At 36.6% G+C, this 27,332-nt stretch overlaps 2 protein-coding genes across 5 annotated transcripts in view; both read left to right on the forward strand.

Moving 5' to 3' along the window:
• Positions 1-149: 149 nt before the first annotated feature.
• On the forward strand, positions 150-2,053 carry LOC112023845 (uncharacterized). Of its 4 annotated transcripts, none has more exons than XM_065781559.1 (3): positions 150-411; positions 521-1,272; positions 1,309-2,053. In XM_065781559.1, the coding sequence occupies exons 1-3, from the start codon at positions 252-254 to the stop codon at positions 1,837-1,839; spliced, it is 1,443 nt and encodes a 480-aa protein (XP_065637631.1). In that variant the 5' UTR covers positions 150-251; the 3' UTR covers positions 1,840-2,053. The 4 variants fall into 4 exon arrangements, with proteins under 4 accessions (XP_065637631.1, XP_065637633.1, XP_065637632.1 ...); XM_065781561.1 differs by having other exon boundaries at positions 1,351-2,053; XM_065781560.1 differs by having other exon boundaries at positions 151-411; positions 521-1,308; positions 1,351-2,053.
• Positions 2,054-12,492: 10,439 nt separating this feature from the next.
• LOC112023864 (auxin transport protein BIG) overlaps positions 12,493-27,332 on the forward strand; it is a 32,426-nt gene continuing 17,586 nt past the window's right edge. Inside the window, exons 1-4 of the mRNA XM_024056489.2 lie at positions 12,493-12,965; positions 13,282-13,388; positions 20,828-20,990; positions 21,090-27,166. Coding sequence (XP_023912257.1) covers positions 12,695-12,965; positions 13,282-13,388; positions 20,828-20,990; positions 21,090-27,166 — 6,618 coding nt within the window. The 5' untranslated portion in view covers positions 12,493-12,694. The remainder of the gene's footprint in view (positions 12,966-13,281; positions 13,389-20,827; positions 20,991-21,089; positions 27,167-27,332) is intronic.

The raw sequence follows: 27,332 nt of genomic DNA on the forward strand, positions 1-27,332 counted from the left end.
CTTTCTCTTTTTTGGTTGAGTGTGTATATATATAACTTATCAAATAAAAATGTGTGTGTATATAATGAAAGAGCGTGCATAGGCATATATATATATATATATATGTGTGTGTGTGTCTTGGAGGAAAAAATTGTCTTAATAAATATATTAGTCCTAAACAAAAATTCCTAGCTCCCCTATATAGGCCTGAGCTATTCTTATTAAAGCCAACCATAGCTCATTCTCACGGTACAGTTCCATAAGGAGGTAGGATGTCTTGGTCTGTAATAATATTCTTTCTCAGCCTTGCATTTAATAGCCTTTCAGAGGCTGGCCGTGAGAAGAATCTTCCATCTGCCATTGTTGTTGGCAGTGTCTACTGTGACACATGTTTCCAGGAGGATTTCTCAAAGTCCAGCCACTTCATATCAGGTTCATTTCAACAACTTCATAATTATTATTATCAGTGTTTTTCATGTTACAAACTTTGGGTTCTGTTTCAGTTCTGTGTCAACATTAATGTTACCAAAATTGTATGCAGGTGCATCTGTGGCTGTAGAATGCAAGTATGGGACTTCAAAACCAAGTTTTCATAAAGAAGTGAAAACAGATCAGCATGGAGAATTTAAAGTGCATTTGCCTTTCTCAGTAAGCAAACATGTGAAGAAAATTGAGGGATGTTCTGTGAAATTGATCAGCAGCAGTGAGCCTTATTGTGCTGTGGCCTCAACAGCAACTTCATCTTCACTCCGTCTCAAGTCAAGAAAGCAAGGGACTCACATATTCTCTGCTGGGTTTTTCACCTTCAAACCATTAAAGCAGCCAAACCTATGTAACCAAAAACCAAGCATTCAAAATTCCAAGGAATTGGGTTCCAATAAACTCTCTCCAACTGATGGTCTAGATTTTCCTCCTCCAATTCAAGACCCAACAAGCCCATATCTTCCCCCTCTTCCTAAATTGCCTGAGCTTCCACCATTGCCACAACTTCCTCCTCTCCCAAACCTTCCAGGACTTCCATTTCCACCACCTAATCTAGGAAAGACCACAAACTCAAAACCTACTACTACTGAATCCTTAAAGAAAACTCAGTTACAAGATGAAAAGGAAGCCCACCCAGATGATCTCTTTCCACCACTTTTAACACCAGTTTTACCCCCAATTCTAGACCCAATAAGCCCATATCTTCCCCCTCTTCCTAAATTGCCTGAGCTTCCACCGTTGCCACTAGTCCCTCCTCTCTCAAACCTTCCACCATTGCCACTAGTCCCTCTAGTCCCTCCTCTCCCAAACCTTCCACTTCCACCATTGCTCCCTCCTCTCCCAAACCTTCCACTTCCACCATTGCCGCTAGTCCCTCCTCTCCCAAACCTTCCACCATTGCCACTAGTCCCTCCTCTCCCAAACCTTCCAGGACTTCCATTTCCACCACCTATTCTAGGAAAGACAACAAACTCAAAACCTACTACTACTGAATCCTTAAAGAAAACTCAGTTACAAGATGAAAAGGAAGCCCACCCAGATGATCTCCTTCCACCACTTCTTCCGCCACTTTTTCCACCACTTTTACCACCAATTTTACCACCAAATCCATTCCAGCCATCTCCTCTTATTCCTAACCCTTTCCAACCACCTCCTCTTATCCCTAACCCATTTCAGCCTCCACCAGCACCATTGTTACCTTCCCCACCAGCAGGTCCAGCACCATTTTTTCCATTTCCACCAATACCAGGTTTCACTCCATCACCACCACCACCAGCTCTGCCATTCCCTTTACCTCCAATAGTTCCTCTCCCACCTATCCCTCGCATCCCTGGCATCCCTCCTGCTCCTTCTTCAAAGCAAATTAGTTCTCCTTGATTAATCAGAATCTATCCAGCATGTACAATTCTTCAATAATAGCTTTCACATGTTCTTCACTTTATTTCATGTAAATTATAATATAAATTTGTGGATTTGCCAGAACAATGAAGTTGGATGTTTGTGGAGCATGTAGTGTGTCTACTGTCAGTGAGTAAGGAGAAATGAATACTAAATTGTTGTATTATTGGAATAAAGCTGAGGTTTCTGTCAATCACAGGTTTCACTCTGTTTTTTTTTTTTCTCCAGAATTGGGTGTTTAGAGATTTTTGAGTACTTATTATTTCCTGGCATGTGTAATCCTCCATCCAATACACACAGATAATTACAGGAAAGAATCTTTTTAGCGTGACCCCAAGATATTGGCTAGGAGTTTTGGTGCTAGAATTTCATGCATCTCGTGATGCTTTGGGAACCATTAAACCAATGGTTTCACTCTGTAAATCCTTATTGTTACTGTAATTTTAACCATTAGGCATTGTCATTGGACTAAATTCATTCTAATCAAATTTACTATGGTGAAACGATTTCTGTTTGGAATTCATAATTTAATTCTTAAAAGAATTGAATTGAATTCACTTTACTATCGACTCATTTGTTTGGAATAGACGTCAATTGAAATCAATGGAATTTAGTTTCATTTAATGTTTGGATTAAAATGTAAAATGCATTGAATGAAATAGTATGTTCACATTATACTGAATTTAGAATTTGAGCTTCCGTTTCATCAGTACCACTTGAGAATTGAGAGACATAGGTGGTGTTGGCTTATGTTCATTTACGAACTGGTTACCTCTATATTAACTGGTGTATATTTTTTTTCTTTTTCAAAAAAAAAATGATGGTGTATAATCTATATATATGTACAGTACAATTAAAAACAATCACAACAATCACAACTGTACACATATGCGTTTAAATTACACCTAGTATAAAAGTTACACATTTTTTAAGTCATAGATATATACATGAATTTTACTCTTTTTTCTTTTTCTTTTTTTTTTTTCTTTTTTTTTTTTTTTATGGTTTAAGTCATAAATAGAACATGTGGCCCAAAATTAAACAATAATTAAAATCCAACTTAGAATTTAGTTGGATTTTCCCTCAATTTTGGCTTTTAAATATTTGCCTCTATACTAATTTCTTAAGTGAAGGCATAACCATAAAATTTAAATAAAAGACATGCAAAACGAATGAGCAACAGAACAAAACAAATGAACCTATAGTACGATCGTATGGTGCAAGTAAGTTTTTTCTTTTTTTTTCATTATTCTATTGTTATAATAAATGGGGTAGGGCTGTGTGGTACTAAAGTCTGGGCAATGTTACGGAAGCTCAAGGTTCCAAATAAAATCAAAGTTTTTGGCTGGAGGGTATGCCAAAACATACTTCCTACCCGAGAAAATTTAGTCCATAGACGAATTATGGAGGATGATACATGTGAACTCTGTAAAAGTGCTTCAGAAACAGTGATTCACGCCTTTTGGGAGTGTGGGGTGGCGAGGGATGTGTGGGCAAGCAGCCTTGTGAAGTTACAAAAATGTGGTGGAGGTCAATGGGGTTCAATGCAATTATTTGAGGAGATGCAAGACCGGCTGTCAAGGGAAGAATTGGAGCTATTTTTAGTCCAAGCCTGGCTCATTTGGACCCAACGGAACAGGATTTTACATGGAGGCAAGCTTCAGTCACCAACCCAACTGAACAAAAGAGCATTTGATCTCCTGGCAGTGTTTCGACAAGCACAAGAACAGCTAACCATAGTCAGCAGAACCAGCACAGCTAGCCATTTTCCCTGACCTTAAGTGCTCTGGTATAGGAGCTATCATTCGCAACGAAAAGGGTGAAGTGATGAGTGCCATGTCCGCCAAGGGGCCGCAGGTACAAGACAGCACGGAAGCTGAAGTTCTTGCATGCCGTAGAGCTCTCGAATTTGCCATTGATATTGGTTTTTCAGAGTTAGTGATTGAAGGAGACAGTGCTCAAGTGCTGAATTCACTAAGGTCCACTGATACAAATATGTCTCGGCTTGGTCATATTTTTGCTGATATTCAATGTTTGGTGGCTGGTTTACAGTGGGTAGAAGTAAAACTGGTGAAAAGGGTTGCAAATGGTGTAGCTCACTCCTTAGCGCGTTATGCAAAAACTATAGTTGAAGATGTTTTTTGGTTAGAGGACTCTCCACCACCAGCCTTGGAGGAATTGTATGTTGATTCTTTTCAATTTCAATGAATGAAAGTTTTGCTGCGTTTGCAAAAAAAATAAAAATAAATAAATGGGGTAGGGAGTTTCAACTTTCAAGTTATAATTCTCTTCGTCATGAAAATTAACAATTGCTACTGAGTTATAAAGCTGTTAGCTTAATGCCAGTTAGTTGAGGACAAATATCGTATAATTTTCATTTTAATATGTTATTGAGAGTACAACTTGAATGAGCCCGTAAAATTTCTCTGTCCCAATTATGCTTAAATTGCCACACACACATCTAGACAATTCTAGTGAAGGATGGTATAACACTGTAGACATTCAAAAAAAGCAACATATATTCTATTCATTCCTTTTTTTGATAAGGAAAAAGTAACAGATATTCTATAAGAGAGCACAAGAATCTTGATGAAGAAACAGAGTGCTAGAGAGAGAATTGAAGGTGAAGAAAATATTGATTTCAACTGAATGAACAATCTCTGTGACTAAATACAAAAACAGAGCAAAGAAAAATATTCCAAATTACACGGGGACAGTTATAGCACGTGTGTTAGTTAGTTACTCCACGTGTGAACATCTTCTACTTAAATATATTATAAACTACATGTAGCTTTAGACACTAAAACACAGAACTACAACAATTATAATACACTGGTGTCGTTTAGTCTGAAAAATCATTTCTTCGTTTCTTTCTTCTTCTGCTTTATCTCTTTTCTTTCTTTCTGATGTGAATTACAATCTTGATATATTCTAATAAAAGCATTTATAAAAATATGATCCAAATTGACATTCAAAATGCAGGGAATCATCAAAAATATCATCCTTTCTTGAAGACCGTGCTTAAACAAAAGCACCATGCCAAAAATTTCAAAAATTGATCCCATTCAAAAATTTCAACAATTATGCACTCTTTTCATCATTTTCACGATGACTTATTTGACGATTATGCATTCTTCTCATGTCTAAAAGAAAGGGCATTAAAAGCCTCTTTATTCATACATTCTAGCCAACTAAAAACAGAAATGAGAGCAACAAAACACAATATATAAGGTTTTGATAAGCAGAGTACATCACCAGAAAAGAAGCCAAACCTAAAATCTTAGTAATAAGCTCATATAAACTCTATAATATTAAGGCATATAAACTCTATAATATTAAGGCATAGTTAGCATATAACATGATAGACAAACTAAGCACCATGGACTCAATATAGATTATAGACATATCCTGCTAATCCTTATAACAACTGTGGACAGGTTCTGACAAAAAGGTTTAGGAATGTACTCAAATCAAAGGGATGAGAACAATAGAATGCATATCAAACAGATTAGATAATAAGAATCAGAATTTGACTATAGAATAGATCAATTCAAGCAGGTAAAGATTTTATTTTATTTTTTTAATTTTAACCAAAATAAACTCCAAACATATATGATAACAACCGTATTTTACATATTTCCTAAATCTCAATTTTTTAAAATCAAACAGAGGTGAAGTCACAATACAGAATCTCTAACTCAAACCAGTAGCCAGAAATCAACAAACAAATCAAACGCACGGAACAATGTTTTCTACCATACTCAGTAGTCTTTCCTTCTTTAGCAAATTCTGCTTTGAAAACCAACAAAACTACTTCAAAACAGTTGAAATTTGTTGTGAAGCAAAAATAATAATAAAAATATCTGTAGTGCATCATATGATCTGAAAGTTGGAGGCATTCCATTGCTATAACAAATTAAAATTTGTGCATTAGCAATCAATGAAAAATACATCCAAAACTTAATTAGAAAGCAAAATTAACACAAAAATCCTGCTACACAAATTTAGAAAAAACTTGGCATTTGTTCCATAAAAAACTCTTGTCCAGTAAACAATTGAAGCAATGATCTGATCACGACACATTTGAACTCCCATTTAGTGAATTACAAGCTATGCACCATTGCTACAGAATTGATATGATTAACTAGATAAGCCAAAAAAATAATTTCACCATATTAAAGCATCAACTATAAGATAAAAGAAAAAAGAGAAGCATTTGAATTTTTGGCCTTCCATGGCTATGTACAAATGTTCTTGTATACTGAAAAGCAATGCAATACTTCCCAGAATCTCAAAAATGACTTTGAGTTCCTAAACTTCAATCTTATAGATCTGCTGGCCTTAAACTTCATGATAATTGCTTCCTTGTAATCTCAAAACATAAAATAGTCTGCATGGAGATAGAAAATGGGATGCAGACAAGCCAAACAATTAAATAGCCTGCCAAGAATCACAAAATGCTTTATAAATGTGGAGCCAAGAGCTTTAAATCCCTTAGACTGGAAATCCTGCTGACTTTCATATAATGCTCTTACAAAGGGGATCAGAATAAAGATATAATTTCCAATCCAAATGTATTATGTAAGCACTGCAGAAGAAGAAGGAAAGATTAAAAGACTAAACAAACAACAATGACTAGCATTTAGTTAACAAATTTCACAACACTTAACAAACATTGGAGGGCAGTATGTTATTCATTAAACGTTGATGCTAAAGTCCATATTCCTTATTGCCAATTTAGCATACAGTAAAAGGTGGCATCCTTAAAGATAATGTGCTCATTCATCATAGTTGTTTATTTAGAGGTCTTACCTATTATTGTCTCTTATTTCATCACAATTTTAAAATCACACAAGTTGTCAGAAATCGAAAGATTTGATTTGATGTCTAAAATTGTTTAAACTGGTCGAAACAACTTTTGGCTACTCTTACTTTGGAGACTTCCACATCTTTTATCAAAGAGCAAACCATGGGAATTTGATAGAAAAATTTGAGGAAAAAAAGAACTAGAAAGGTTTTAATACAAAATGGTACAAACAAAACATAGGAAGAAATATATGACAGACATAACCAACACATTGTCAAGGTTAATACAAGTAATCTGTGGCAAGAAAATTCACTGCAATGGATTACATGGATGATGACAATCCCCTTCCCAGGCTGGAGGATAAGGGAGTAAACCAACAGAATTACTACTAAAACTACAATGTCAATGAGGCTTTTTTTTTTTTTGAGATGTCAATTTGACCTCTTGGAGGATTTTAGGTTGTGTTTATGTCATCAACAGTCAGAGTGTTGAAGAGGAATTGTGATATAATATATGTTGCTTATTGTTAAAAGCAAAAAAAAAAAAAAAACAAAACAAAACGCCTCATCCTATTTATCTAAAAGACAATATAATTTAAATGGCATTTCACTGTTCATTTATGGGATAAGTCCTTTATGAGATATGAACAAGCAAGACAGATGCCATGAATCATGTAATAGGTAAAAAATTTTGACCAAAAAAAAAAAAGTAATAGGTAAAAAATAAGGGATATGCTATGTTCACAATATTTTCTTAACAAATCTTAAATGGCAAGTTGTTACAGGTTGTTATTGGTATTAAAAAAAAAAAAAACTAATTTCAATAGTAGGTTCAAATTAAAACCAACTACATCTTACACATATAATTTGTTATAAAAATATTATAAATATAGCACTTCTCTATATTTTTTATCCTTTTCTTTTACTTTAGCTTTTTAAGAAAACTTTTTTCCTTACTTTCCGGTCTGTTTCTTTAAGGGTGGAGTGGGCTAGCTTTTTTTCTTTTTCATATCAAAAGGGTGGGTAAAAGTGTCAAGTGTTAGAAAAACATGGATTGTATTGCCTACAAAATATACGCAGCGGAAAATTAACAGATTTACTTTATTCACAATTAATAACATGTACTATATAAATTTCAAAATTTAAGAATAAGAGAGTGTATCTTGGTGCGGTGAAATTTAAAATCAAATATTAGAAGTACTTGGGAATACTTTTAATTTTCACTCCAATTCCACTTGTGCCCAAGAAGTATGGTTTCTTAATCAGTTTATATGTATGTGTTCAAGGGAAAATAAGAGAATGGCTTACACTCACATACACGCCAGTTCATTCTCTTACAAAATTCTGTATGTTTCTCTCCTTATAACTGATTATCTAATTAGGCTAGCCTTTTGAGTCATTCCAATTGGGCTTTAGTATGTGGCTTGGAGTGAGACTAAAAGGGAACAAATAAGACACTAACTCCAATGAGTTTTAGGCTTTTCTGTCAACTCTTGATAAGCTCAAAATTACCATTAATTATATTTAGTACAACTATATAAATATAATTGCACTCTAGGCCTTATTAATAAATTATATCTCAAGACTTTATTATACATTTAACCCCTTCATAAAATATTCGTAGTATTACAAAATCATGAATGTTGACTGTCACTTTGAAGATTACTACATCTTAATCATTGAGTTCCTGGTTTAATCCTTTAAGTTATTTATCATATATTTATGAAATCCAATTTCATAAATATATACTTTAGTAACTCATTACTAAAGTGGTTAGGCCTAACACTCTCAATAACCGAACCCATTAAATTTATCTCAAATAAATATTTTATATCTCTGTTAAGAGATTACGAATTTCATCTTAAGAATATATGTTCCTTTAACACTAAATGTGACTGCCCAACATATTAAGCTTTTGATCATAACTTTAAATCTCACTCTTGATATATCAAAACAATTTACACTTCATAATCAGGTTCATTATTCTCTCATTATTCTCTCAAGATTAAGAGTTGATGTAAATAGAAGTCATAAGATTTATTATTCATTTGACAGTCGTTAGTAGAATAATAAATATCACAGCGGTCCAGTTCAATATGTCTTAACACTTAAAACATATCAACTAGAAGTCACCGCTTCCCTGATCAAGACAAATCATCTTAATTGATATGTTATAATCTTCGCAGATAAAATGCTCAATTTCATCACCGACTACGAACTAAAATTTTAAGTTTATAAAGAACTTGTGACTTATATCTTCTGTGACTAAATCACATATTATGCATCCATGGACTTTATGATAATGTCCAAATATTCATATTATTATTATTCTAGATAATAATAAAACAACTTTATTAATCACAACATAATATCATACATAATGTCATATATAGCATCATACAATAGGATTTAAAGGGCACATATCCTAACATCAAGCACCTTAATATATCACCAAAACTAGTAGTTTGGGGAATTTTTTACAAAGTCGGGGGAGGACCCCCCCCCGCCCCCCTCCCTCGTCCCATGCTAGCTCCACCTCTAGATGTCGGTCATTAGGTTGAAACACATTAAATTCTTAGTTTCACTTCCCTTTTTTCTTCTCTCTTTCAATCACCCAAAAAATTTAACATATAAGTTTTGCCCAAAGTTATGATGCACCAATTATCATAAGGATCGTGTTTAGTTCAAAAGGTGTGTTACTCATACTGTGTTCACTAATGTTTACCTTTATCATAAACCCAGATTTTTTGCAAACTATTGTAACACCTCATGCCTCTAGATCATGCAAGCCCACAAGACCCAACATAATAAAGGCCCATGCACCATCAGGAGGCCAAGGCCCTCACATGCACAAGGATCTCACGTCACCCTGTGAAGATGACCACTCTTTAGCCTTTTGACGTTAGACATGCAGACCACATGTTATTCTGCCACTAGAATGTTGTCCACACATGATGCTTCCATCTTTTTACACAATTTTTTAGCAATCTGTGTTAGCCATCATCATCAACTATGATTGTTCGATACCATCAACATTTGTCCTGTAGGTTTCCAAATTGACCATGTTATACATTCATGACTTTACAAATACAAGGTTCCAGCATCTTAAGTTTGAGAGGATGGGGGCATTAGAGATATTAGGACCCAAGAGACCTAAATCTATTAGAGGCCCATGTAATTGTAGTGTAAGCATGCTAAACCTAGGGTTAGTCTAAGGTTAGCTTGACTTCCCCAAAAAAAAAAAAAAAAGCCTAGTACTAAGTTTTTATTTATTTATAAATCAATAATTACAATGGTATTGAAATTTTTTCTTTTATAAGACAGGAATTGAACTTTGAATGTCTTTTGTAGGGATGATAGACCTAGTAATATATATTGAGCTGGGGGCTCGGTCCGAGAATACCTAATAGTCTAAGGACGATTAAATGTTGCCATGAAAGTCCGCGTTAGTGAATGAAGAAAGGTGGTTTGGTCATGAGAATCCAAAAAGGTGGTTCAAGGAGCACAACAAAGGTTCAAAGGTGTGGTCTACCATCCAGGGCAACATTCTAGGAAGTTCTATTGATAAAGATACATATCATGAAGCTTATTTATAAATCAATAAGTACAATGGTATTGATTTTTTTTTTTTTTATAAGACAGGAATTGAACCTTGAATGTCTTTTGTAGGGATGATAGACCCAGTAATATATATTGAGTTGAAGGCCTGATTTGAGAATACCTAATAGTCTGAGGACGGTTTATGCTATCATGGAAGTCCGCGTTAGTGAATGAAGAAAGGGGGTTTGGTCATGAGAGTCCAAAAAGGTGGTCTGAGGAGCACAGCAGATGTCTAAAAGTGTGGTCTGCCATCCAGGGCAACATTTTAGAAAGTTCTATTGATAAAGATACATATCATGAAGGTACAAGACAAATGGGAACTATGAAATATCTAAGAGAAAGCTGCTACCACGGCATTGAATGTTCTGTAGTTAACTTTCTAGCCGCATTAATGAGGAAGTGATACTTGAACAGTGATTTTCAGCCTTACAACTACTCCCAAAGACTTCAGAAAGGTTCAGATGGGACAATGATCAACACCAGTAATCCGGTCTACATGTGGAGAGTGAAGATGAAATAAGAAAATAGTATAAAAGAGAAAGAACACCCTGAGGGAAAGGGATTGAAAGGAAGAGAGAAAAACACTGTAAGAATAAGAATTACACTTGTAACCATATCCAAAAGAAATATATACCATAACCGATCTCCTAGGATTGAGAGGAGTATGATTTTCTTTGAATTAAACTATTTTATCTTTGTTTTATTATCATTTAGGTCAACTATAATTGTTGCATGATTTGTTAGAACCTAGTTTTCAAAATCATTCTTTACAAATTCATTGTATTGGACTCTTTGGTCCTAAATATTTTAACTCTTTGAGTTAAGGAACCGAATCTTGCCCTTACATCTTTATTAGAAGAAATCAACCAATTAAATTACAAGTCTCTTAAAAAACTAATAATAAGTTACTATAAGGTTCTTTAGTATTTAAACTTTATATTGAATTCCACGAAATATTAATAGATTATATTTAAAAAAAAATTGTAGTAATTAAGGGATTTTTTTTTGTAGCTTTATGTTGTAAAGTCTAATCATGTTAAATAATTACTTCAACTTTTTTTCTTTTCTTTCTTTTAATCACTTTACAAACCAGGGGAAAAAAAAAAGAAAAAAAAAAAAAAGGAGAGAGAGAGCACTACATTATTGTAAGTAGAGAGAGACAGAGAGAGAGAGAAAGGACGGACTCCATTATTGTAAGTCAATGACTTATTGGCGTATTATTTTTTGTCGTATCTTGAAATGTGTGTTTGAAAGGGGTAGCAAAAGTAACATGCTCCTATCATGACTTGAACTTTCGTAGTCTTTTTCTTAGTAGACTTCGGTTTTTTTTTTTTTAGACATAGTCTGATTTAAAGGTAATCTAGTTTCTCCTTTACAACTTAAAGTTGTGGAAAAATCAATAAGTAATTCATCGTAGGAAATGAGTTAATGATTCTTCTAATACCATCTAACTCTATATCCTCAATGACTCAGAACAATGTTCAAATATTTTTCTTTTTAATAAATAATTGATTATAAGACAGTAGCAGAAGTTTATCAATCTAATGAGTTGATTTGTATTGCTCTATTTTTTATATTGGTGGAGAATTTTATTTTATTATCACCCCTTACCTCCTTTTTCTTATTTTTATTAGTGCCGATACCATTAAGGAAAAATGCATCATGTTTCGGATGTACAATTTTTCCATCTAACATGAAAGTAGACTTCACACTTTTAATACATGATATACCTCCTCCACCATTAGATGATGAAATTATTTTCTCATCTTACTCAAACTTGTTATATCTCGATCAAGCGACATATATATATTATCGGTAAAGTATTTAGAGAGTTCCAATTTCTACTTACACTAAAAATTTATTGGTATCTTAACTTGATAATAAAACGTCACAAGTCGAAACTCTGTTATAAAATAAAACTTTTGCTGCCACCCTTTAAACTAATGGTTTAGTCTTAAAGCTATCTGTTCAATTGGTAAAAACTAGAAATTAGATATTTTTTTTTAGTTTTTTAACTAATCCAATTTTTAAAACTATAAAAATAAATCGATTCCATCCAACCCAATTACCATCACCACTTATTGTCGAATCCCATATTTCCCGTTACCCAAGCATATAGAATTTTTTTTTTTCTCAAAAAAGAGAAAAAAGTACCAAAGTTAAGAGAATCACTTTCACTTGGAAGAAAAGCAAAACAAAAACTTCAAAAGCCAAAAAATTCCCTTGTAGTGCCGCCTCAGATTCCCTTGTAGTACCGCCTCGGCTCATTTTCGGATTTTCCATGTAAAAAGTAGTAAAACTATAAACCCCTCTTCTACAAACATCTTTACACACACACACACACTCTCTCTCTCTCTCTCTGCGTTTCTCAGAATTCACACATTCTCTGTCTCTCATTTCTCGCACCGATCGTCTCGTTTTTTCTCCTATGGCGGAGGGCGATAACCTCTTCGCCGGCCTCGCCGAAGCTCTCTTCGCTGGGTCGAAGCCTCTCTCCCCCGCCGATCTTCTACGCAAGCTTCGCTCCGAGGACTCCATCAGACCGGCGCTACAGAAGTTCTATTTGATCCTCAAACGCGGCGTCGAGGCTTCGCCGGATGATGGTGCTCGCTTAGGGCTTCAATCCTGGAACGACTCGCAGATTCAAGCCGTTGCTTCGATTGCTTCTGCGCTCGCCTCCGCTTCTCGATCTCTCTCTGGTGAAATTTCGCTTTATCTTCCATTTCGTTTCTTAACAATTCGGTTTTGATAATAGGAAAGTACTTTTATTACTGTATTAGTCTGTATAGCAGTTTATGATTCAGGAAGTAAGAGAAGTACTTTTGGATGCTAATCAGAAACAAACTAGATTAGACGCAGTTTTTTTTTTTTTTTTGCTTTTGCTTTGATAAAGCCAAAAGTACTTATCTTTGGTTTCAAGTTATTGATTCGTAGATTATAGCAAATTTTGCTTTTTTTTTTTTCCTTATATTTTATTAAATTTTGTGTATTTTTGTGGTGTGAATGAATGCATAGTGGAGCAAGCAGAAGCATTAATTGTTGCAGTCGTGCAACAGTCGCTGGAATTCGCTGTTTCTTATTTGGAGAAATCGGAATTCAATGGCGATGATTTAAGTATTCAGGTTTGTGTGGCTTCTTTGGCAATTTATTATTTTAATTGCGGAGTTGTAGCCTCTGTTAGAGATTTTTGTGCAGTAGTGTTTTATTTGTTTATTTGTGGTTTGGTTTATGTCAAGCTGGAGTGGACTCCTTTCTAATACGTGGATGCCTTTAAATTTGATCCTGTTTATCGAAATTTTGGGTTATGTAGTTGTAGTTAAACAAAATATATGAACTTGGTTTTATGCAATACTCAAATTGATTTAAGCTTTGCATTGAATGAAAATGGAATTGGATTATATGATAAACTGCATGTGCTTTGGGTTTGGTTTAAAATATTGCTTCAAGTATGACAATTCTCTTAATCCAAATGCACTGCATGAGACATGAAGGAGCTGTTCCCCATGTCCCCATCTCCAAGATTGCCCAAGGTACATTTCCATGACTCCAACATAGCAAGAAGGGAATTGGACATTTTCCCAAGTAACCCCAAATGAGCGGAGTAATACATCCCAGAAATCTCTAGCAATAGGACAATGTCGATTGAACTTACACATATAACACCAATTTGCATTTATAATTTCCCTCTCATAAATTATCCGTTGTCAAAAAATTTCCTAGTGCTGCAATCCAAGTGAAGAAGGCATAGGTGCTGTTCTAGCTTTCCAAATGCACTTCCAAGGAAATGGGGTGGATCTTGCATTTTCTGATTGAAGCTCTCTATCAAAGTTTTTTACTTGAATTCCTTTCTTTGGTGATGGGAGCCATACCAATCTATCAATCTCTCCCTAGTGGCGACCGACCTTCATTGCATATAGTTCATTTGAAATGTGTTCCAACAATTCCATCTCTGAATCTTGAGCTTCTTTAAGGAAAAGTGGCTTCCAATGTAAGTGACCATTAACCCACTCTATATGGTTTGATACAAGGGCATCTCCATCTCTAATCTCTATGAAATTTGCCAGTCCAATGATTTTTACAAAACCAAACTTTAGAGCCATCCCATACCCAATATGTGTATAAGAGACAAATCTAGTTCAACCATTTGTACTTTATTTTCAAAAACCAACCCAATAAGGGACTTTGACAACATTAGAACACCAATCACCCCTACCAATACCATATTTGTTATCAATCATGGAATCACCTTCCTCCACAGTGAGCCCCTTTCTGCCACATTACGCCACAACCATGCTTGATTAAAAATCAAAAGTTATCTAATACCTGAATCCCCTTTTGAATTTGGGTACACATTGTAGACCACTTCACGAAATGGAATTTATTCTCACCACCAATACCATCCCATGAGAAATCCCATTGCATTTTTTTCCAATTTATTGGCTATGCCAATAAGTATGTGAAATACAGGCAAGAAGTAAGTAGGGAGACTAAATAGTGTACTGTTGTTTAGATTGAGTTGACCCCCCTTTGAAAGATAAAGTTTCTTCCACCCCGCCAATCATTTCTCCATCTTATCTAGTAGTAGTATCCCATCCCACCCCAAGAGGGAGTCCCAAATATTTCATTGGGAGAGAAGAGACTTTACATTCCAAAGTGTTAGCCAAAGCCTTCTTCTTTGTGACGATTTCTATGGGCATGAACTCGGATTTAGTCAGATTTACCCTAATGCCAGAAATAAGCTCAAAACATAACAAAATACATCTAAATGGCAGATCTAATTGACATCAGCCTTGCAAAAATCTGGGTATCATCGACAAAAAGCAAGTGCAATAATACACCAGTCTGCCAGAAATAAGCTCAAAACATAACAAAATACATCTAAATGGTAGATCTGATTGACATCTGCCTTGCAAAAATCAGGGTATCATTGACAAAAAGCAAGTGCAATAATACACCAGTTTCAATATCTAGAAGAGACAGAAAACCTTTTTCAAAACCTATAGCCATTACTTTAGACGTCAGTCTATTAAGAGCCTGCATAACCAAAATGAACTGCAATGGGGAAATAGGATCACCTTGATGTAGACATACGACCACTGTCAAAGAAACCATGTGGATTTTCTTTGACAATAACTAAGAAGCGGATAATAGAGATGCAAAAATGAATCCATCATCCTTATAATTAGCAAACCTGAAAATCCCAGTTGACATGGTCATATGCCTTCTCTAGATCTACTTTCAAAAAATTCTGGATTTTAAACAACCATCCAAGCATTCATTAGTTATGAGACTGAATCCATAATCTGTATGTCTTTTATAGAGGCATTTTGAGTGTCTGAAACAATCTTCTTCCCTAATGCATGTTTTAACCTGTTTGCCAATATCTTGCCAAGAATTTTGTAAACACTACTAATGAGAGTAATAGGCCTGAAAATATTCAACTCAACAGAACCAATTTTCACAGGAAGAAGAGCAATAAAAGTAGCATTGAGCATTTTTAGAGTGTACCTCTATCATGTAAGTACATGGAAGTAATGAAAAAAAGCTCATGATATCTCCTTTAACCACACTCCAAACACTTTTGAAAGAAGGAAATAATGAAATTTTCTAGGCCTGGTGCTTTGTCTCCATTCAGAGTTGAAAACTAGAAGAACTTATCTGTGAAATTTCTTTCCAAGTAGCTATCCTCATTTTCCTCTAGCATATCAAAAGGAAGTCCTTCCACCTTTCGACACCAAGTACAGGGGTCTTGGTATAGATTTTTGTTGAACTTGACCAAACTTTCTCGATTTTGTCTCTTGTAGGCAAACAATATCAACCTTCCATCCCCTCAACAAATTTCTCCCCTTTCATGTTTTTTCCCCATCATTTAGACCACACGTTCTAGAAAACCATCTTAAACTGCATTATGATTGCATAATTGAACCTGTGCATATCTTTGATGTGGCTTTCAACAAATCTCCGTGTCTCATCATAATTCACTGGACAAGTTAGATATTTTTAGGTCTCTTGCCCCTCTGCTTGCTTCCTTTACGCTCTTGAGTAATTTGAGCATACTCACACAAGTTTATTTTATTTTATTTTATCTCTCTTACCATGTGCCATGAGGTATGTTATGAAATTATCAAGGGTTTTTGGTTAAAAAAAAAAATCTGGAGGGCTATTCATTTGTGTTTGACATGGAGCATACTTATCAAAAAGAAAAATTGTGTTTGACATGGAGTATTTTGAGAGAGGAATGGATGAACTATTTATAAAAAAAAAAAAAATTGAAGGCAAATAACTTTTTTTTTTTAATTTATTTTTATAATTAAAAAAAATTATTAATAAAAATAACTGCAAGTACACTGGGAGTATACTAACACAACATCACAGTAAAGCTCCAAAATTACAAAAATCAAGAAGTTCAATTAAATCAGAGAAAGAAAACATCCTTGATGCTGACATCCACTCAAGAAATGTCTTCATAAAGAAAGCTTTCAGCTTTATCATAGTCCTCTCACACCCGTCAAATCTCCTTGTATTTCTTTCCCTCCAAATACACCACATCAAACAATGAGGAATAGTCTTTCAAATTTCAACATATCAATGATGCCCAAAACTGCCTTGCAACAAACTAGTAAATCAATAAACCTCCTAGGCATCACCCAATAAATGCTAAACAAGGCAAAATCAAATCCCACAATTCTCTAACCAAGGAATAATGCCACAACAGATGATCCATTGTTTCTTCATCCCTCTTATACGTGCAACACCAACTAGCCAGGATAATAATACTCTTTCTCAGATTCTCCATTGTTAGAATGTTCCCCAGAGAAGCCACCCAGAGGAGGGACACTTTAGAGGGGACTGTTGGCTTCCAAATATTTTCCAAGAGAATTGAACACCACCAAAGGGAGCTAACATATTATAATAAGAACGAACCTCAAAATCCTTTTTTTATTTTTTATTTCTTTATAAGTATTATAACTTCACTGAATAAAGAAATCAATATAGGGAACCAAAGCACACAAGCAGTGTACTAATGAACCTCAAAATCCTTCTGCTGAGATGGCTTCCAGCAAAGCTTATCCACTCCACCAGCTGTCACTTTGCTAGAATAGAAAAGATCCAAGAAAACTGCAAGAGATTCCAGTTCCCAATCCTGAATTGCCTGAATGAAATTTAATTCCTAAAAAATTGAACCATTCCTTAACTTCATATAATCCGCTTCAAGAGCTTCCTTATTCTGAGTAATACTATATAATTTCCGAAAAGACTCTTTAGAGGGGAATCATCATGCCACACATCCAATCAAAACTTTACTATAGTATCATCACCTACCTCGAATTTAGTGCATTGAGAAAATTTAATCCACCCCTGCTGGATGAATTTCCAAAGGCTCACCCATAAGTCCCAATGGCTGGTTTTGCACACCAACCAGCTCCCATAGAGCCATACTTCAGATCCACCACTTGCCTTCACAACGAGTCCCTCTCCAACCTCCCCAACCATTTACCCAAAAGAACCTCATTAAAGATTCTGAGCTTTCTTACAGCTAACCCACCATTTTGGTAAGGCAAACATATTTTATCCCAGCTAAACAATTGAAGCTTGGACTCTTCCCCCAACTCCCTCCACAGAAAATCTTGTTGTAATTTCTCAAGACAAAGGGCTACATCTGCTGGAATAGGAAATAAAGACATGAAATACATGGGCAAATTAGAAAGATTACTCTTGAGAAGAGTAACTTTACCTCCCTACATATGTTTTCCATCCTGCTAAACGCCTCACCATTTTTTCCAAAACACTGTTCCAAATCGATTTTTCTTCACACTGTCGCTGCAACTTTTGAAAAAAGCTAAAGGGAACCCATCTAGAACAGAGATATATCCCCATTAGCATCTTTAACCACATTCAGAATTTCCTCCTCCTCAAAAGGAGTTTCTCTTTAGTCAGTTGGTGCTGTATGTGTAGGTGTAGTGGGGAAATGGTGGACCATTCATTGCGCCATTGTGAGGTTGCATATGGCTTGTGGAGCATAGTTTTAAAGATGTTTAGGGCTCACTGAGTGTTGTCACCAACTATAGCAGATCTGTTGTTTGGGTGGAGGAATTGGTTATTAAGGAACTCTTCGGATGTTTGGAATCTTACTCCATTATGTTTGATGTGTATAGTTCAGAGGAACATAATAACTTCACTTTTGAGTATGTTGAGATTTCTTGATCAGCTGAAATCCTTGTTGATTTGAACTTTGATTGATTGGTCTCACCCATGGGGCTTTACACATTGTAATTCTATTTTTGATTTTCAAGCCTCACTTCAATTATCTGTATGATTCTTTGTAATTTTTAAGATTCTTTGTCTTGAACATCATGATCATGAAGTAATATTCTCATTTAAGTAAATATTATTACTTATAAAAAGAATCCATATGTTTGATACAAAAAATGGCTAAAACCTCCAAATCAGGCTGTTTTTATAGCAAAATTAATATTGAGTGTGGCTCTAGCCATTGTGTTGTTCTATAAATTACAAGGCAATGTTAAATCAGAATGAATGGAAGGATGACAGCAAGATTTTCAGCAGCCTAACACACACAGGTACTCACTTACTCGCACAAAAGGGGTAGGCTTACTTTATTGAAGAGCACTCTGTCGAGCCTTCCAACTTATTATCTTTCTTTGTTTACCATCCCACAACACATAGCAGACAAATTAGAGAGGATTCAGAGGAACTTCCTCTGGGGGAGATCTGATGAAGTTTTTAAATATTTGCTTGTTGCTTGGGATAAGGTTGTTTGGCTAGTGGAGGCAGGTGGTTTGGGGATTCGGAAGATTGAGCTTTTTAACCAAGCTTTGCTTGGGAAGTGGCTATGGTGCTTTGGGAAGGAAGTTACCCATTTATGGCGTCAGGTTATTGCCACCAAATATGGGGAGGGTAGTGGAGGTTGGTGCTCTAGAGTTGCCAGAGGGACACATGGCTGTGGGTTGTGGAAGAGTATTAGAAATATGCAGATAGTTTCTTTAGTCATGTGGTGTATGCAGCAGGAGAGGGTAGTCGCATTCGATTCTGGCATGACCCTTGGAGCGGTCCTACTTCTTTGAAAGAGTTATATCTGGAACTGTTTGTCTGTGCTGTGGTTCAAGAAGTTTTGATTTCTGATATGATTTTATATGCACCAGATGGGGGAGATACAAGTTGGAACTTACTTTTCCATTGTGAATTTAATGGCTGGGAAACAGGGAGATTTTACTCTTTTTTTGAGCATGTTTTTGCCAGAATACCAAGGGGGGAGGGTGATGATGTTATCATTTGGCAGTTAAATCGTAGTGGTATTTTTGATGTCCACTCTTTTTATAATTCTTTATTAAAAGCCCCTTCTATTTCTTTCTCTTGGCAGAGCATTTGGTGTATAAAGGTACCTAAAAGGGTTCTTTCTTTTTATGGACTGCTACTAGGGATGGGATTCTTACCATAGATAACCTTGTTGAGAAGAATTTGCCTCTTGTTAATTGGTGTTGTCTTTGTCAGTGTGATGAGGAAATTGTGGATCAACTTTTACTCCATTGTAAGTTTGCTCGTGCTTTGTGGAGTGAGGTTTTCCTCATGTCTGGGGTTCAGTGGGTGATGCCGTATACAGTTGCCTTTCTTCTTTTCGCTTGGAAACATTGGTTGGAGAATTATTCTTCAAATGTTTGGAATATGGTATTGGCGTGTCTTATGTGGTTAGTATGGAAGGAACGCAATGCCTGAACTTTTGAAGACATTGAGAGACCTATTGAACTGTTGAAGACATCGCTAGCTAGGACTTTGTTTGAGTGGTCTCATATTTGGGGCCTCACACATTGTATTTTCTTGTCTAATTTCCTTAATTTTGTTAGATCTACATAATCACATTGCATTTTTGTTATCAATAAAACTTTTATTACCTATCAAAAAAAGAAAAGAAAAACTGAGATTTGGATTTTCTCTCTAGAACGTACTAAAAGTGATGGAAGATATTATGGCTTCTGTTGGTGAAAAGTCATTATTGAAAGTCTTCCATGCTAGTTCATGTTGTGGTTTGAAACCTACTGCATGATGGTTCTCAATAATAACAATTGGGCTGTCTTGATAATTTAATGGTGTAATATCAATCACTTTTTTGTCTGGTGGAAAAACTTTTAGGAATATTTTGAGAAGGGGCATGCATGATGGATTTTTGAACTCATATTGCTTGTAAAATGGAGACCACTAATATTGTACAGTTTTATTCATCACTTAATCAGTGCATAATTTGAGCCATGGAAGCCTGACTACCTCCTTTTCTCCTGAATCTGTATGGTTTTAGGAACCACCGGCTAACTTGCGGTGCGGTTAGAGGTCTTTCAACTCTGTGTGTGTGTGTGTGTGTGTGAGAGAGAGAGAGAGAGAGAGAGGTCATAGTTCTTGGAGTTTTAAATATCTTCTCTTGTTTTTTTTTCTTTTAATAGATTTATTTAGTGCTAGATTGTTCAGTCAGTTTGTGCATCTTTTTTGAATCAGTTAAATGGTGATAGTTATTATTATTGATGGCTTCAATTTTGTTTGATTTTTTCAGAATAAATTGGTACAGCTTTTGGAGATAGCATTAGTTGATGGAGTGGATAAAGTATCTGAGACATTGCAGCCCTGCTCTATAAATAGTTTGGTAGACCTATTGCCAACGGTTGCTGATTGTTGTGGCATTGATTTGGATAATCATGTTAAATGCAGTCTTCAAGGTATCTCTGATATTGTGAACTCCATGGTCTCTTGCAGTTGTTTTATCTCATTGTTTACATTGTAATATTGACATGCTTCTCATATGTTTATCTGAAAAGGGACCAGTTGCTCTGTGGAAGAGAAACCAGTGGATCGGCTTCATATGACATTAGCTTCTGAGTGCATACAATCAGATAGGCAGACATCTGGATTCATTGCACATGCTTTCCACCAAAATTTGAACAAGTTTATTTTTCTGTCCCAGCATTGGGCTGTTGCTCATGTGGGATGCATTCGGCGTCTGGTATTGCTCTGCAAAGAATTGATTGCAATGCCAGCTGTGTTTGACGAGAAGACAGCTGGTACAAATTTCAGTAAGAGACTCTCATTCAGTTTGAGGATTTTGAAGTTACTTGGAAGTCTTTCAAAGGACATTCCTTACGTTGAATATGATGTCCAATTGGTTCAGGCAGTTGCTTCTTTTGCTGATGTATTGCCAATTTTGTTTAGACCTGGATTTGAGTTTGTAAATAGCCATGCTGCTATTGATGGTAGTTTTGAGAGCCTGATTCTGTTGCTTTTGGAAGAGTTTCTTCAGCTTGTCCAAGTTGTTTTCTGCAATAGTAGCATTTTTCAGAATATTCAAGCATGTATAGTAGCTTCTATATTGGACAATTTGGATTCTTCTGTGTGGAGATACAACAAGTCCACTGCTAACCTGAAGCCTCCGCTAGCTTTCTTCCCTCGCAGTGTTCTTTACATATTGAAACTTATTTATGATCTCAGGAGGCAAACACATCAGCCTCTCAATTGGGAGGAGTTTGAAAGAGTGCTTAGTGGCAGTTCTGCTGATCTGATTGATTCCCCTTATTGTTATGTTCATTTTGAGAAGGTTCCTTTACTTAAGAGGTACACAGTGGAAGAACTATTGAAAATGATATTCCCCTCATCAAAGCAGTGGGTGGACAATCTAATGCATCTTATTTTTTTTCTTCATTCTGAAGCAGTAAAATTAAGGCCAAAAGTGGAGCGATCATCTTCCAGTTGTGCAAAAACTATTTCCAACTCTGAATTGGAAAATGCAGTTTGCCAAGAGGATGAAGCCCTTTTTGGTGACCTTTTTTCTGAGAGTGGTCGTTCTGTAGGATCTACAGATGGATGTGATCAGCCACCTGTTGCTATCAATTCTAGCTCCAGCCATAGCAACACACCAATTCAAGCTGCTACAGAAATGTTGAGTTTTCTTGAATCGAGCATCTTCTCTCCAGAATGGTATACATCCATATACGAGGATGGCCGCAAACAAATCAGTAGGAGCCATATTGATATTTTGCTTTCCTTACTTATTTGTCAGGGCTGTTGTTCTGAAGATAGGACGTCTGATAGCTGTGGCAGTTTACGTGAAGAGAGGAGAAATGGGAATATCCATGAACTTTGCTTTGAGCTGTTGCACAACCTTCTCACTCACCATGCTTTGTCTGATTCCCTTGAAGAGTACCTTGTTGAGAAAATTCTGAATGTTGAAAACGATATATTTGTTTACAATGATCAGACTCTAACCTTGCTAGCTCACACTCTTTTCTGTAGGGTGGGTTTGGCAGGTAGCCAGTTCAGAACCCAAATATACAGGGGATTTGTGGGTTTTGTTCTTGAGAAGGCAAAAGCTATTTCTTATAAATGTCCTAGCCTCAAGGAGCTTATTGGTACCCTTCCCTCTGTCTTTCATATTGAGATTCTTCTTATGGCATTCCACTTATCTTCCGAAGGAGAAAAGGCAACACTGGCAAACTTAATATTTTCTTCCCTCAGAGCAATTGAGGTTCCAACTTCGGGTTTTAACAGCACACAGTTTTCATGCTGGGCTTTACTAATTTCAAGGTTGATTTTAGTGCTTCGTCATATGATATTTTATCCACATACTTGTCCTCAATCATTGGTCCTGGATTTGCGATCCAAGTTGAGGGAAGCCCCCCATTCTCTTTCACGTCTGCCTAATAACATGAATGATTATTTATCCTCTTGGGCATCAATCGCAGTAAATAGTTTGGTTGGTGCATGGATTGAAGAGCCTGTCATTAGTAGCTTGATCAATCAACTGATTGATATTTCAGCCCTTCCTACTTCACTATATCGGGATGATCAGGCCAAAGGTGGCTTATGCTTGAGTTGGAATGATATTTTCGCAACTTTCTCGCAGATTCTCGGGGCTTGGAAAGGTAAAAAAGCTGCAGCACCTGAAGATCTTATTATTGAAAGATATGTTTTTGCACTTTGTTGGGATTTTCCTTCGGTGTGCACTGCATCCGACAATCTGCTTCCATTTCGGACTGGCTCCCAGGCTCTGGACTTATCTGATATGGCACATTTCTTCTGCTTCACCCACTCATTTTTAGGGTGCAGTGATGCCTTTGACCGTGGCACTAGTTTCCCTGGAGTAGTTGGCCTAATTCAGCACTTGCATGCCATGCACGTACCAGAGGGAATTGAGGAACTAGGCTGGGATTTCTTTAGGAATGGATCATGGTTGTCTTTGGTACTTTCCATACTTAATGTTGGCATCTGGAGATATTGCATTAAGAATAAAATTCCTGGAGCAAGTCCATGGATGGAAAACACATCTAGGGACAATGAGTATATCACTCTTTCTGAAGACCTGATTTGCTCCATTGTTGAAGCTGGTCAAATTGAAATGCTGGTCGGGCTGCTGTCTTCTATGTTGGAAAGATATTTGCAGGCTCAACAGAAAGCTTTCCTAGCTACTGTTGATAATGATCAGAACAATGCTAATATGTTTTCACCTCTATTGCTTCTCAAGCATTCTGGATTTGACAAATGTTTTCAAGATGAGCTCCTTGAAAAGAGTTGCACCACTTCTTCCCAGCTGGACCCTGTTCTTGATATCTTATTGAAGTTGGATGCTGCCATTGATAAGAGAGCTGTCGGAAATTTATCCAGGGCCTATTGGGAATTTATGTTGCACGGTTTTCCCTTTAGTCCTCAAACTGCTAGTGGAATTCTTATTTCTTGCATTCTTAGCATAAGAGGGATCATTTCCACTCTAGATGGGCTGCTCAGAATAAAAAATGCGAGAGAAAATATCCATCTGGAGACTGAACTACTTGATCAGATTCTTGGTACAGTAATGACGGTCAGGTTTGATAGGATCTTTGGAAGCATTCATGGGATGTGTGGAGATATTTATCACATCTTAAATGTTGGTTTGGAAGTATTGGATTATTCCAACTTACTTCTAATAAAGCACATGGAAGGTTTTCTAAGGGACATAAATGCCAGAGGAGTAGGTGATAGCAGTATCCATGAATTGATAATTACCAAGGCTATTGATACAATTGATAGCCTTAAGAAAGACCCTTCAAAGTCTGCCATTTTCCAATTTTATGTTGGTGCGGAGGATGTGTCAGAGCAGGTGAAGGATCAGTATGGGTTGCAGCGTGGTGATTTGTTGGTTTTGATTGATTCACTGGATGATTGCTGCTCAGACTTAGTAAATGTGAAGGTTCTTTCCTTCTTTGTTGATCTATTATCGGGAGAGTTGTGTCCTGGTCTTAAAGAAAAGATACAAAATAAGTTCCTTGGCATGGATTCAGTTCGCCTGACCAAATGGTTGGAGAAAAGGCTTTTAGGTTGCGTAGTGGAAGCTTCAGGTGGGATCAATAGTGCAAAAGGAAGTTCTGTTTCTCTCAGAGAGTCAACTATGAATTTTATTCTGTGCCTTGTATCCTCACCTTCTGAGTTGCAATCTAGTGAACTGCAAAGTCATTTTTTTGAAGCTGTGCTGGTTTCACTTGATACTGCATTTTTGCTATTTGATATTCATGTAGCCAAGTCCTATTTTCATCTTGTTGTTCAACTTTCAAGAGGAGAGACATCAATGAAATTGCTTTTGGAACGGGCCATAAAGCTGATGGAGAAGGTGGCTGGTGATGAACGTTTGCTTCCGGGGTTGAAGTTTTTGTTCAGTTTTCTTGGAACCATCTTGAGTGATTGTGGATCTGGTAAGAATACTCCAGAAAGATCTGCTGGAAAGTCATTGTCTACCAATACTCATGGGGTGGGATCTGTGGCTTCTAGGCTGGTGGGATCAAGTAAGAATTCCGAAACATTGGTTCTTTCAGCTAATCAAGAAGGGGGATCCACATCTATTGAATGTGATGCAACTTCTGTGGATGAAGATGAGGATGATGGAACTTCTGATGGTGAGGTGGCTAGCATAGACAAGGATGAGGATGAGGATAGTAACAGTGAAAGGGCCCTTGCTTCTAAAGTATGCACATTTACATCCAGTGGCAGCAATTTCATGGAACAGCATTGGTATTTTTGTTATACATGTGATCTGACTGTATCAAAAGGCTGCTGCTCTGTTTGTGCTAAAGTTTGTCATCGTGGTCACCGTGTTGTTTATTCTCGCTCGAGTCGCTTCTTTTGTGATTGTGGAGCTGGGGGTGTTAGGGGTAGCAACTGTCAGTGTTTGAAGCCTCGCAAATTCACTGGGAGTAGTGTTGCACCTGTGCGTGGTTCTAGTAATTTTCAGTCCTTCTTACCCTTTACCCAGGATGGAGATCAGCTGCCAGATAGTGATTCAGATTTTGATGAGGATGTTAATACAGATATTGATAACTCCCTCAGGTTATCAATTCCAAGAGAACTTCAAGATAGGATTCCACTGCTACTGGAGGAGCTTGATATTGAGGGCCGGGTGCTTGGCCTTTGTTCATCATTGTTGCCTTCTATAACTAGTAAAAGAGACTCCAGCCTTTCAAAAGATAAGAAAATTGTTTTGGGCGAGGATAAGGTGCTTTCTTATGGTGTTGATATCTTGCAATTGAAGAAGGCATATAAAAGTGGGTCACTAGACCTAAAAATAAAGGCAGATTATTCAAATGCCAAGGAACTTAAGTCACATTTAGCGAGTGGTTCTCTTGTCAAAACCTTGCTCAGTGTCAGTGTTCGAGGCCGACTTGCTGTTGGAGAAGGTGACAAAGTTGCTATCTTTGATGTTGGGCAGTTAATTGGACAAGCCACCATTGCACCTGTTACAGCAGACAAGACAAATGTTAAGCCTCTCTCAAAGAATGTTGTTCGCTTTGAGATTGTCCATCTTGCTTTTAATTCAGTCATAGAGAACTATCTCGCTGTAGCTGGTTATGAAGATTGCCAGGTCCTCACTGTGAACCCTCGTGGTGAAGTGACTGATCGTCTTGCCATTGAACTAGCCCTACAAGGTGCATATATTAGGCGAGTAGATTGGGTTCCAGGTTCTCAGGTTCAGTTAATGGTGGTTACAAACAGGTTTGTCAAAATATACGATCTGTCTCAGGACAACATCAGTCCCATGCACTACTTCACATTGCAAGATGACATTATTGTAGATGCAACCCTTTATTTGGCTTCCCAGGGAAGGATGTTTCTTATTGTTCTTTCAGAATGTGGTAGCTTATTCAGGCTAGAGTTGTCAGTGGAAGGTAATGTTGGGGCCACGCCATTGAAGGAAATTATACATGTTCAGGACAAAGAAATTCTTGCCAAGGGCTCCTCTTTGTACTTTTCTTCATCATGTAAATTACTTTTCATATCTTATCAAGATGGCACAACCTTGATAGGTCGGCTGAGTTCTGATGCAACATCTCTTATTGAGATATCTTCGGTATATGAGGAGCAAGATGGTAAGCAGCGGCCTGCTGGACTTCATCGTTGGAAGGAGTTGCTGGCTGGAAGTGGGTTATTTGTTTGCTTCTCTAGTTTAAAATCAAATTCTGCACTTGCTGTGTCCATTGGGGCCCATGAATTAATTGCACAAAACCTGCGGCATGCAGTGGGTTCAACCTCACCCATAGTTGGGATAACTGCCTACAAACCTTTATCCAAAGACAAAATCCACTGTCTTGTTCTACATGATGATGGCAGCCTGCAAATATACTCACATGTCCCTGTTGGAGTTGATGCTAGTGCAAATGCGACATCGGAGAAAGTTAAAAAATTGGGTTCTGGTATCCTAAGCAATAAGGCTTATGCTGGTGTAAATCCTGAATTCCCACTTGATTTTTTTGAGAAAACAGTGTTGATTACACCGGATGTGAAACTGGGCGGTGAGGCCATCAGAGACTCTGAGGGTGCTAAGCAGAGCTTGTTATCTGAGGATGGTTTTCTAGAAAGCCCTAATCCTACGGGCTTTAAGGTATTGTTTCTTTATGGTCTAACTTTTGTGTTGTGTCTCTCCCCTCCTTCCATCTATGGTTCTGTCATTAGTTTCTCTCTCTCTGTTTGTAATTGTTTAAGAAAGATTTCCATTTGAAGCTCTCCTTTCTTTGAATAAAATATCTTATTTATAGAAAAAGGGTTTA

Source organism: Quercus suber, unplaced genomic scaffold, assembly GCF_002906115.3.
Source record: "Quercus suber isolate HL8 unplaced genomic scaffold, Cork oak 2.0 scaffold_270, whole genome shotgun sequence".
NCBI lineage: Eukaryota > Viridiplantae > Streptophyta > Magnoliopsida > Fagales > Fagaceae > Quercus > Quercus suber.